Below are 12,885 nucleotides of genomic sequence, written 5' to 3'. Positions count from 1 at the left end.
AAAAAAAAATATTATACATTTTTCTATCTTATTTCTTTCTTTATTGTACATTTTTTTTCTCCAAGAAAATTGTATATATGCGAATTCTCTTTTCTAATCAGCAAGCTGATGAGCATAAATATACAAAACTCAGTAGAATACTGAAAAAGAAATGGGCCAGTGGCTTAGATAGTGGAAGCTCCTAAACAAATTACTGTTATGTCATTTACACTCCGAAATAGCGCTTTCTTCTACTTACCTGCATGCTGTTAAGTTCCGATTATACAACACTTTCGTTTGGTATAGTTGCATTACAATCAAACCCAAAACTGAAACAATTGCCTATAGTTTTTTTTTTTTTTTATAGATGAATTGCCTATAGTTGTAACCTCAATTATTATTGTTTAAATTGTTAAAAACATGAAGGTTACTAAAGATACCCATCAGAATAAATCACATGGTTTCTAATCCTATAAAAAAAATAAGACTAAGAAAGATATTGGAGAAAATTATCGAAAACAATTAATAATATCTTTGCAAAATTAATTTTTTACTAAAGATCTCGTATGATCTATTTAGCCAACTTCATTCATGAGACTATCATTGTTACTTATTAGTTTATAAGCCTTTTAAGTACGTACACTTCAATTTTTACTACCAATTGAACTAATGATAAGAGTGCGATTTAACAAATTAATTGTATCAAATAAAATTAGGAAAGCATGTTTATGAACCTGAGTTGAAAGAAATTTAATAATTTAGTCCCAATATTAATAATAAAAATAATGATGACATAAAATGAGACTTGGAATAGAAAAAAAAGAATTACATTATTACCTGCTCATATTTTCAAATGATTTACTATCATGAATTTCATGGGGGAACATTCACTGCGATGTAGCAGCCGTAAGACACCCATTAGTAAAAAAAAATAGAGGGAAAAGATTGAAAAACTAGAACGAATATTATTGACCTTCGTCTGAAACATGATCAGAAGGAATATGGCCAAAAATGTCAGGACAAGAGTTCCAATTTCCTTGTTTTCGGGCCTCCCAATACCCTCCTAAGTAGCGGTAGGTGCCACTTTCTTTATCCCTACCAAACCACCGTGGTTCCCAACCGCTCTCTTGCATTTTCCGAGCCTGAATAGTGAAAAATACCATTCAAACAAATATCAAATAACAAACATAACTAATGAAGTTGACATAGAAAACAAGTACTATAGCATAAGGATTTGACTCCTCTAATGTGCAAAGTGATGTTGAGATTTTGGCAACTTTGTAATTTATTTTATACATCATGTATGCATTACATTACAATTACAATTTCAACCGTCAAGTTTTTTAGTTATTGGTTATCACTTTATTTTTTAAACTACACCATTCGCTTTAAATTTTCAAATATATGTACATACACTATATTATTTACTCCACTTTCCTCCCCACAAAAATATCGGTTGAAGAATTTTTTACCTTATCTAACATTTAGGCAAAGAGCCAATCCGCTACGTGTCTGACCTCATCAGTGGTAATAAAAAATGTAGATACTATTACCATTTAGTAGGGAATTATAAGGTTAATTTGGTAGTTGAAGGGAAAAGAGAGAGGGGGGGAGAAATCGCTGGTTAGAATTTCTCCACTAATAAAAACTAATAAGACTAACTACTAACATTGACCAATAAAAAAAAAATTATTACTAAGTGAAGTGGCGGTCAACAACAACATGATCAATTGTCCCTCTTGATCATATTTCCCCAATACCAAAAGTCATAGAAGTGTTGATGATAATCAAAGATAAAATTGCTCCGCACCCAAAATAAATTTAAAATATTATTGGTTTTCAACTGAACACAACCTACATACTAACCGTTCCATAGACAAGGAATTAGGATGCTGATATCCTTGAGCTAAATAGCATCTTTCTAATCCCTTTTTACGACGAAGGGAAGAATCAACAATCAACTAGATGTAAATAAGCACTTTAAGTGAAAAGAGATAGGAGAAGGTATTAAAAAATATAAAAACATTATAAACTGAATGATAGGATATTTCCAATTTAATTAATTATAAAATAGACACCAATATTGCTTGGTCAGAAAGATGGGAATGGGCAGAAAAGTTGCCAGTACCACACATTAAGAGTAAATCGGTCAAAAGTGTTTCCATTAAAAAGTAAAACAGTTAGTGCTTGGTTATGTTATGGGAATAGCTATTAGTGTTAACTGTGATTCTTGTCTTCCACAAGTAGTTGGCATTTGATGACAGTCAAGGCATTCTAGCTGAGGATTTGAAGCACTAAATAATCTATTTCCATCCTCAGGTAGCATTCAACGTCTAGACCAAAAGGAACGAGATGAAATCCCACAGAAAAGATTTGTTCAAATTTCCTTGATTTCACCCTTATTAGTAAACCAAGATGTACTAAGTTATAATCTCTTGTCCTATTTTGTTCTAGTTTTAAATCAAACATATAGCAAACTCCATATTGGGTAGTGTCCCATTCCAACATAATGCTAGCCTACAAGTGAAACCAACAAAGGAAATACAAAGTAAACTGAAATATTTACCTGGCGTTGCCGCTGTTCTAGCCGCAACTTTTCTGAATTTGCCATATCATATTCCCCATTTTCCAAATGCCTCTGATCTGGTCTTAACCTGGAATCAGTAGGTGGCAGCTTTTCCTACTTATGCACAAACAGAAGTAATAATAAATGTCGAGCACAAGCACTCACAATATGCAAAATATAGTGATATGAATATTTTGGTCCTTTTATGTTAAATTTAAATTATTTTATATAGCTCCTCCATGATATAGAAATGATCAAAACGTTTCCTTAGTGATGCAAGCACTAATAATGGTGGTAAAAAGGTATAAAATATAGCACATTTTTCCATTATAAAGAAAAAAAAAAGGAAGATAAACTGGCAACACAAAAGAAAGTATCAGTTAAAAAAAGACCTTTAATCCAGGGGTAAGTTCATTTAATGTGATGGCAAACCGAGTAAAGTTATATCTAGTGGGAAACTTGGGAGGCTTGCTCCGCTTCCATAGTAGATGGGCATCTGACATAGATTCATAACCCTTCCCTTTCCCACTGTAGTCTCCATTAATATAATACATGCTGTCATCCCATTTTCCGAGTAATGTAGACAATATTTTCCCATTTTTATCCTGAACAATACCATGAACCTGAGAGAAGTTCACATGTCAAGTACTATTTTAGACAGAAGTTAATGTCATAGCAAAGACTAGCCTCCGTAAAGATGGAATCCATGAAACAGATATAGCACCTGGTGAGGATTCCGGTCAATTATAGATTGCTCCTTGAATTTCAGATTACAAGAGTAGTCTTGGTTTCCCTGTATACGCATTGTACCATAATGATCACAATACAGCTTCCCCAATATGAGATTGTATATTGATGTAGTAACCTGAAATAAAAGCTCCAAACCAGTTTAGAACCAAATCTGGACACAGAATTCGTTGTGGCAAATGGACACATGGTAAGCAGTTAAAATATACCTTTCTCCACTGGAATACTTCACCATCATCAAATTCCAAAGTCAAAATGCCAACAGGATCAAGCTGAATTGACCGACCCCAAAATTTACTCTTTAAGTTGCTATCTCCCCAAAATTTCCAACCTGTACCCTCACAGTGACATGCTACTATCATTGGATGATGACTGACCTGAGAGAAAGCAGATATATAATAATTTCAAAACAGAAACAGACATATTCTAAAAGGCATAATCATATCCAATGTTGAAATTCAAATTATATTTCCTTTCATTGGGTTCTATGGAATTTAAGCACCCAATCACATTATTTTTCATTCATCAAATTAAGTGGAGTAGTTTTAAGATTCTACTTGAGTTCTTCCAAAAGCAAGAGAAGTTCTAAGGACTTCAAATAAGCATGATTACTTATTAGTTATTAATGATTTGTAGGAAATTAAGCAAATAATAAGCTCAAATACATTATATAACAACAGCAAATAACAAAGTCACATTTCACACACATAGACCTTTTAATGCTCGCAGCTGGCCTATCAATGATAGGTTATCTGTAAGTATCACACTAAGCACTGATTAACCTTGGAACATAACCTCCCTAATATAGTAACATCCAAATACACTTCCTAACATTTTTGTACCAAAAGAATAACATGTGGCTTTCACTTTCTCTATGCTACTTTTTTAAGATATCAAACATTACGTGATAAATACATACATATATGATCAAAATACTAAAAAAAGGATCATCTATTAGATAATATCAATTAGACCTTCTCTGAGAAAAATCGAATTCCTTTATCTGGAAAGTCAGCCTCATATGTTTCCCCTAGTAATGGGTTAAATGGTTTGCAAATTCTCCCTTCAGTTGAAGCATAGGCAGATATAGCAAACGCAGCAACATTGAGAATTCTCATGAGACTATTACCCTGCATAACATTATCAATGAGTTAAAATAGTTAGAACATTGCACCCAGTCATACATTGAAGAACTAACAGCAAAGTAAAAAACATGGCAACATGAAACTTGGGTTCCTTCTCCAGACTTACCCTTCTTCCCCATTCATATGCACGGTCTATAAGATACGAATATTCCATTTCTTCACAACATTTTTGCAGAGATGAGAGAGGCTCATTAAAATAAACAGGAAGGCAAACTTTAGTTAGATCCTTCCCAATATTATCCTTAATCATTGACCAAAGACTGACGCCTTTCTCCTTTTCAACAGGGTCAGGCAATTTCCTACGTCGTTTAACAGAAGGATAGTTGCCTCCAACAGATTTAATTGAAGGATCTACATCCTCCTCTGATTCAACTGTATAGAGTCCATCATCTGAAGAGAAAGATGAGGCCCTAATATCAGATCCATTACTTTTAAAAGAATTGGATGATGATAGAAAATCACGAGTGTCAAAAAAAGCGGAGTCATCTTCATCTGTTTCTTCCTCGGCTGCATCATTTCTCTCGTTATCATCCTCAGACTCACTTGCACTTGCTTCTGGATCAAAAAGTGAAAATAAAATCGAAAATGGAAATAGTTCATAAAAAATCAGAGCATCAAAGATAGTACCTGCCATTTAAGCACTTCTAGTTTCAAGAAAATGCACAACCAAAACCGAATCACACAATCAAATGATCTTAACCATATGAACGGGTCACCATTGAAGAACTTACCACTAGATTTCTCCTGCCTCAATCTAGAGGAAGCCTCTTGATCATTCAACTGTCTTTGGCTCTCGTCAACAACAGTGTTCTCCAGATCAACCTTTTCTGTCTACAATAATAAAGTACAAATAAAAGATTTTTACTACACAAGGAGAATAAAATGCTAACCATAAGCAATATGTTAACAAATAAAAAGAAAGCCTTTTAAAAAAAAGAGATCAAACAAAAACTCTCCAAAGCCAAAGAAAACCATTTTGTTTATAACCAGGGAGGGAACCATTAAAACATGGGTAATTCAATGGATGGGCTTTAGTATAAAAGGTCACACCTTACCAAGAAATATTGACATATTTTGCATTTCAAAGATAATCAAGTCCACTGACTCTCTCCTAATTAAAATAAAAATAGCAATTTGGGGGAAAGAGTAAAATCTCAGGAAGGCACATTTGTAAAATCATTAATGCAGAAAACATAGCGGTCTATTAATATGTACCTTTCAAGTTCTTGGCTTATACATTAAGGTGAAGTGGTGAACAAGCTTATTGGCTAAACAAAAATATAAGAACACTCAAAATTATATAGCATTTTATGATTAGTCAATCCGCTGCACCTTTGCATGCATGGCCATTAACTGGTTGAAAAATTATACAGCAAGCTAAATAAATACAACCCAAAAATACATCTCATCAGTGTCTTATTTCAACCTACACAATTTTTATAAAGAACATTCAGTTGTCCATATATATCAATAGTCCAGTTATCCAAAGATTAATTTTTAACAGAATTCTGCTACAAATACGTTCCAAAATCATCACAAATAAGAGTGAATAGAAGAGCCTCGACCTCAAGACCCACTAACCATAACTTCACTCCTTTTGGATTTAAGATTTATATCTTAGAGACATTATGATACCAACAAACCCCTACTTGAGGCACCTATCTAGTTAAAAAAAAAAAAGTCTCAATATGAGATATGGAACTAACTGTTCGTCACAAACCTATTTAACAAGACAGGGAAAAGAAATGAACAGAAGAAAACTGAATATTATTAATTAAAGTTGCACCTCTGTCAAGTGAACCCAAAAAATAAGCCATTGGATTTCGGTTCTAGGTTGTGTACAAAGTATAAAAGAAAAAGGGAAAAAACCTGAAAAATTACACATCTGATATTTGACAGGATGATAATACACTATTCTCTATTTTCTCTTATAAATGAAAAGGAGAAAGACAAGGCTCCCTCCCTTCTTTCCCGCAAATCTTACTACTAAGAATGACCAGCTTTCTTTGCAGTAGTAGAAATCCACCAAGAATAGCCAGTTTGACTGGCATGAAGTTTTCTACTTTTCATTAAATGTACCTCTAATTGCCGCAAAGTGTCGATTAGCGCCACCTGCTTCTGCTTAAGCAGCTGAAGCTGGTTTTGCAGCGCAGCGTACTCATTTCTCATAATTTGCTCAGTGTCCTGAATAGCTGCCTCACTTACACCTTCCTCCATAAGCCGATGCCTCAGTTTCTCGGTTGAAACGGCCACATTGTCCACTGGCGCCATCAGCTCACTGTTGGAAATGCGGGGAAACATATCTTTCACAGCCTGCAGGGCTTCCACCCATGCCACTCGATCCTCCCGGGTGTCGGCCCTCAAGTGGAGTCTCTTAGTCCCAGTGAAAACGGAAAACCTCTTGTCATCCGACCTGCTCTCTCGAATAGTCGAAATCTACACACACAAACACAGAGAGTCAGAGATCAATGCAACAAACAGAACTCCTCACTCATAATGCCAGAAAAAGAAAGGAAAAAACGCCATGCCACCCCATCAAAGTTTCTATACATTAATTAACATGCCATCTGATAAATTATTAATAACCAATGTTCTAAAAAACGTCCGCCACCACAATGTCATGTTTTTTACAATTTCTATGACTACCACCCCAACTGCGGCCACATTTGTCTCGATTTCTTCAATATCAAGGATAGTGACTAATTCAAAACTTTTTCTTTTACGAAACCACATATATCCTCGACAAGAAGCAATCAGGTTCGAACCGAGTAGAACCACAGTGTAATTTAAAAAAACTTCGTTAACAACCAATTCCATCGATCATCAATAAAAAAATGAACACTAGATGTCATAAATCTGATATTCAGATTCATAAATGAATAAACAAGTTAAGACTTACTAATTAAAACCTCTGAATTACTAATTTCGTAACCGGTGTTCTCCCAGCGTCGTAACCGAAACCGAAGCGAAATTAAAACGGAAAATAAATAGAAACAGGAATAGGAATTGAGTAAAAAGCGGAAGCAAATGAAAGAAGAGGAAATTAACGAGGAATGGACCTTGAGATGGATTTCGCCGAGGGGCTTGCGGCGATGGTTGACGGCGTGATTGGAATTGCGGTTGCGAGAAATCATGCGCGCGGATTCGTCGCCGATGACTTTCGATCCCTTCTCGGTTTCGGAGTTGACGACGATCTTGTCGGGACCGTGAATCTTGTAGTAGGAGAGAACACCATCTTGTAGCACGAACCAGCGCGGCCTCCATCCTTTTCCGTAGTTCACCCACTTGTGTAGAATCCCCGAGATTCCGTTCCCGACGAGGTCGTTGATTCTGACGTCCACCGCCGCCGGCGCCGGAGGGAGGCTCGCGCGGCCGCTTACGCCGCCGTTGGAGAGGCAGAGGTGGAGCTGAGCGTGGCGAGGGGCGGAGTCGGATCTCCCGGGGAGAGGGGGCATGGCGATGGCGGGGGCGGCGAATGGGGCCGGGGAGGAGTTGTCGGAGACGGCGGAGACGCAGCAGAAGGGATGCATTAAAGGGTGGAGTCGGCGGCGGCGCCACCGGGAATGAGGGTGGTGGTGATTGAATGATGAAGGTTCATGGTATGTGTGTGTTTTTGTGATTGGAAATTGGAATGGGGAGAATGGAAATGGAAGAAGGAAGAACGAAGAAGAGTCAAGAGAGGGAGACTGCAAGTTCGCGTGAAGGATCCGGAGATTCAAAAACGGTTACGTTCTAAGTGCTCTAACTAAAATAATTTGGCTAAATAAATTTAATGGATAAACTATACAAGAGTTAATAAATAGTCTATGCATATTATATAAAAAAATTATATATTCTTGTTTAATTACAAATTGAAGTTTTATTTTTTTTTTCAGGCTTTTATTCGCTATAAACAATATTGTTCCTGCATGTTAGAATTATGATGTACGACAAAATTTCTTCTTTTGATATTTAATAGCTGCATATATAAGTTATCAATGTGAATTATTTTAAAATAATTTTATATTATTATTTAATCATAAAATCAATTTTATTTGAATGATAATTATCAATAAATTTAGATAAGACATAATCCGTAAAAAAATTTACAATAGATACTTTTTTTCTCTAAAAATTAAACCCCAAGAATAAATGGTAGTGGGTGAAAAGAAAAATAAGTGATAAAAAAAACTGCATATTGATTTGGAATTGGACACACCTTTCTTAGTAGGAAAGTTGTTGTGTACCTATAGAATATGTCGATATACATCATTTCATAAAGTAAGAGCAATAAGAAAGATACATTGCTTGTAAAAAAATTAAAATATTAATTGTATTTCATTTTTATTTAATAATTATTTTACATTAAAATATTAGAAAGATAATAATTAAAAGGATAGAATATTACTCTAATGAGATATGGAAAAATAAAGGTAAGTTATAAAATTGTTTAAAAAAATAATATAGCACTTAATTAAATAAACTCGGAATGTAGAAAAGAAATGTAACTCATAAGATCAGTTTTATAATATTTTGTAACAATTTGTTTGGTGTCAATGTTTTGAAGTTTCGATTGAAGTATTTGGTTGGAACTTGGAAGTAGCACCATTGTCACTTGGTTATATCTTTGCTGGAAAAAAAAAACTTAGTTATATCTTTAGTTTAAATATTAATACTATTTAAGAGTAGTTTTTCTGTGGTTTACTTATAAATTTAGCCAGTTAAACTGATTAAACTATATTTTATTTTCATGTTGATTAATTATAACTTAAAAGTCTTGAAAATTTGATATAGCATTTAATTTTAAAAAAAAACTATGACCGAATATATTTGGTATGAAATTTAAAATGCCATATTATTTTATTTATATAATAATGGTAATAATAATAAAAAAAATTCTATCTACATTTTTTTTTGCAAAATTCTATCTTTCTTTTTTATATTATTCATCAAACCAACTGATTTGTTTTTGTATTAGGATCCAATCCAATTTAATCTAAATGGTATGATTAAATTCTAAGACAATTATCATAGGACTAGAATTTAATAGTAAAATCGATTTGATAAGAATTGTGATTTGATAGGTGTTATTAGCTAAGTGATAGAATGTTCCTGATAATTACGTCGTTGTATCTGAATTGTGAGGACTCTCAACCATATCGATAGTTTAATGTGTTTATCGGCGTCTAACCCTAAAATGTGGATCATCCAAGCACATTAGCATAACATAATTATGTCTAGGCCTCGTATTCTTTAGACACGGCGCAGATGATATCTGTAGAGAATGTGTAACATGTGGGGAGGATGCAGTAGATCAAAGCTTCCCATTAATGAAGCAAAGAAACGTGGAGTTTAATGTGTGACAGAATGTATTTGACGGAAATGGGAAACTCAGCAGAAAACAGTGGTTTTAATTTCTCCGTTTTCCAGGGCATCTAATTCAAATAACTCCACAACTCATAGCTACCAAAATTTAACTTTTGGACTAGAATAATTCTAAAAGAAAATAGTCTATGAAATTAATAGTGGAAATATTGTCTATATTATTATTCAATCACAGAATGATATACAAGAAATTAGTTGATTTTTTTTATAATAATTTTCTTTAAAAGTTTCTTTGTTATGGTTTTTAATTGATTGTTAGGGTAAAACAAATTATCCTAAAAATGTATAAAAATTACACTCTTGTTATAAATAATTCTACAATCTTATTGAGGGCATAAATCAATTAGTTTAAAATTGGTTTAACTAAACCGATGGTGCTGTGTGGAAAATCTTACTTATCAGTAATTATGAGTGTAGTTTTAGATAATAATATAGACATTATTTCCATTATTAATTTCATAATAAAATAATAATATAGAGAGTCAATAATTATGAGTGTACTTTATTTTATAATAAAATGCGCTGCTTCACTTTAAAGGAATTTTTTTTTACAACCTTTTAAAGGAGTTAGGTGCCTTACTTTTTCATTCAATACCCTTTTTTTATAAGGAAGTACAAAGATTTGTAAGAAAAATCATTTTAGATTTTTTTTAATTTTAATTTCTTAAGTAATACCTTAAGAGTACTTGTTTGTAGTATTAACATACTTTTGAGAGATAAACATATAATAAGTATTTAAATTTAAAAACTAAAATAGTATCATATTAATTTCCAAGGATATTTTTAAAACTTTATCACTTTCGGTGTCTAAATTGATAGCACCTTGCACTTTCATTAATGAAATTGGTTATTTATCTGCAATGTCAAGCTAGTTCCTAAAAGTAAGAAAACTATAATAATAAAAAAATCCATGCAAGTGCTATATATGTCACTCACATTAATAAAAAATTCAAAAAATTGTGTGTGACTCAAGTGATAATATTTACATATACTCAAGGACTAAAGTAACATTAACTAGTTAAGTTTGGGAACTTATTCGACATTATAGAGTCTTATTTTGAATTTGTATCTTTAAGGAGTAATGTGACATTATTTTATACTTTTAGAAATCAAAATTAGGAGTGTAAGAATAGCTTTAGTGGTAGATCCCAAATTGAGATTTTAGATGGGTGTATTCTTCGTAGAATTGAAGGTCCCCTAAGATCTTTCTCATTTTTTTCTTTAGTGATAGATCTCCTTTTGTAATCTTAGATAATTTTTTACAGGTTCCACATGAACCTCATTTTTAAATATTTTATTTAATTATTTATTAAATTAAATATACTTAATTAAGTAATTAAATTTAATGAAGCATGGAAGAAAAAAATTTATAAATATTAAAAAAATAAAAAATGAACATAAATTTAATTTTTATTTATGACTAAATGTTAAACAAATGAAAAAAAATGCATAAATTAGATAATAAAAAAATGCAACACATTAATGAAAAAAAAATCAAATTTCATTATTGTTGCGACTGTATATTATCAAATATCCATCACCAATTCTGCTTGAAGTTGTTGATGAATTCTTCGCGTATGTATAATGTGTCTTGTTTGCAAGTATGCAACAAAGCCAGGAAGAGTACTACTAGATACTTCAACATTTAAAATGTCATTATCTACGTGATCATAATCAACATTGGCATTATCATTGAGCGTATCTTGTTCGTCTTCAACAATTATGTTATGCAATATAATGCATGTCAACATTATATCCTTCATTGTATCCATATTTCAGGCACATGATGAATCATATATAATTGTGAGTCGAGATTTGAGCACACCAAATGCTTGTTCCAAATCCTTTCTTGTTGCTTCTTGACATTTTGTAAATAATTTTCTTCTGGGACCTTGTGATATTAGTACGATCTTCACAAATGTGGCTCAATCAGGATAAATATCATTTGCAAGATAGTACCACATATTATATGGAGTTTCATTAATTGTAAATTGTACTAGAGAAGCTCGAGGGTTCTTTTAGAATAATTTATTCTCCACCCTAGAGATCTCTAGGGTTCTTGTAGAATAATTCATTCTCCACCCTAGAGATCCCTGATCTTCCTTTATTGTAAGATTCACACAAGATCAAATCTTTAGTTCAAGATCTGACATTAAAGTTACTCTAAGGGAGTCGCACTCAACAAGCGAACCCACCCAACTTAATCCTATTTTATTTGTTTGTGGTATGATTTTTTAACATGTTTTGTATAATTATGAACTCTTTTGTCATAAATATAATTATACAAAAATATTATATAATCTAAAAATACATTGAGAAATAAACTTGATGAGGACCTTTATGATTTTTTTAGTTTAAGAAAAAGGCTTAAATATGAATTTATTTTCTATAAATTAACATTTCTCAATTTTATTTTATTTTTTTCATTTTTAATTCCTAAAATTTGTAACATTTCCAATTTTAGTCCTTGTCAATTGTCATCTACATTCATTAAAAAAAAACTGCCTTGTGTAACGGAGGATGACATGGCGGCGCCACACTGGGCTTCCAATTCCAACTAGATATTTCCATGTCATTTATAAAATTTCAACTTTTTTATGAAATAGTGAAACGTTCGTTTTAAGAAACGTACGATGAAAGAAGAAAAGGGAAGATTGTGTGCTTAGGATTCATCTTTCCAAAGCTAGGGTCCGCTGCCTTTGCTCAGCTTCTCATTGCCAAGGTTTGTCTAATGGGTGCGACCTAGCTAGTCCCGTCATTTGCTTAAATAATGTGACGTTTATTTGATTAACATTTGATCATGTATGAAATAAGATAAATTAGCTAATTCATTAACATTTTTATATTATATAATATATGATTAAATTATAAATTTAAAAGGTAATATTAAAACGAAGATTTTGTTATACATGTTTGGAAATAAATAATATTAAGTTAAGAAACTTTATTACTAATATATCACTATTCTTATTGTTATTAAAACAATGATCCAGTTTGGAATAGTTTAAAATAAAATTTAAATCATATTCAAAATATATTAAATTTACCAATAATGTTATTATAACGATCTTATGTCTCTTAATT

At 32.4% G+C, this 12,885-nt stretch overlaps 1 protein-coding gene across 2 annotated transcripts; it reads right to left on the bottom strand.

The window, feature by feature from the left end:
• Window positions 1-567: 567 nt before the first annotated feature.
• LOC100812036 (oxysterol-binding protein-related protein 1C) lies at window positions 568-8,208 on the bottom strand. 2 transcript variants are annotated; one of them, XM_006593521.4, is made up of 12 exons: window positions 7,497-8,208; window positions 6,517-6,873; window positions 5,169-5,268; window positions 4,544-4,992; window positions 4,267-4,422; window positions 3,502-3,669; window positions 3,270-3,410; window positions 2,938-3,168; window positions 2,546-2,659; window positions 953-1,121; window positions 817-869; window positions 568-713 (listed from the first exon to the last, which is right to left on the bottom strand). In XM_006593521.4, exons 1-11 carry the CDS (start codon window positions 7,965-7,967, stop codon window positions 853-855), a joined length of 2,373 nt encoding a protein of 790 aa, XP_006593584.1. In that variant the 5' UTR covers window positions 7,968-8,208; the 3' UTR covers window positions 568-713; window positions 817-852. The 2 variants fall into 2 exon arrangements, with proteins under 2 accessions (XP_006593584.1, XP_006593585.1); XM_006593522.4 differs by having other exon boundaries at window positions 4,544-4,989; window positions 7,497-8,188.
• Between the last annotated feature and the right edge of the window lie 4,677 nt (window positions 8,209-12,885).

Source organism: Glycine max, chromosome 13, assembly GCF_000004515.6.
Source record: "Glycine max cultivar Williams 82 chromosome 13, Glycine_max_v4.0, whole genome shotgun sequence".
NCBI lineage: Eukaryota > Viridiplantae > Streptophyta > Magnoliopsida > Fabales > Fabaceae > Glycine > Glycine max.
Note: the sequence above shows the minus strand (reverse complement) of the source record. Positions and strands in the feature narration are given on the sequence as shown.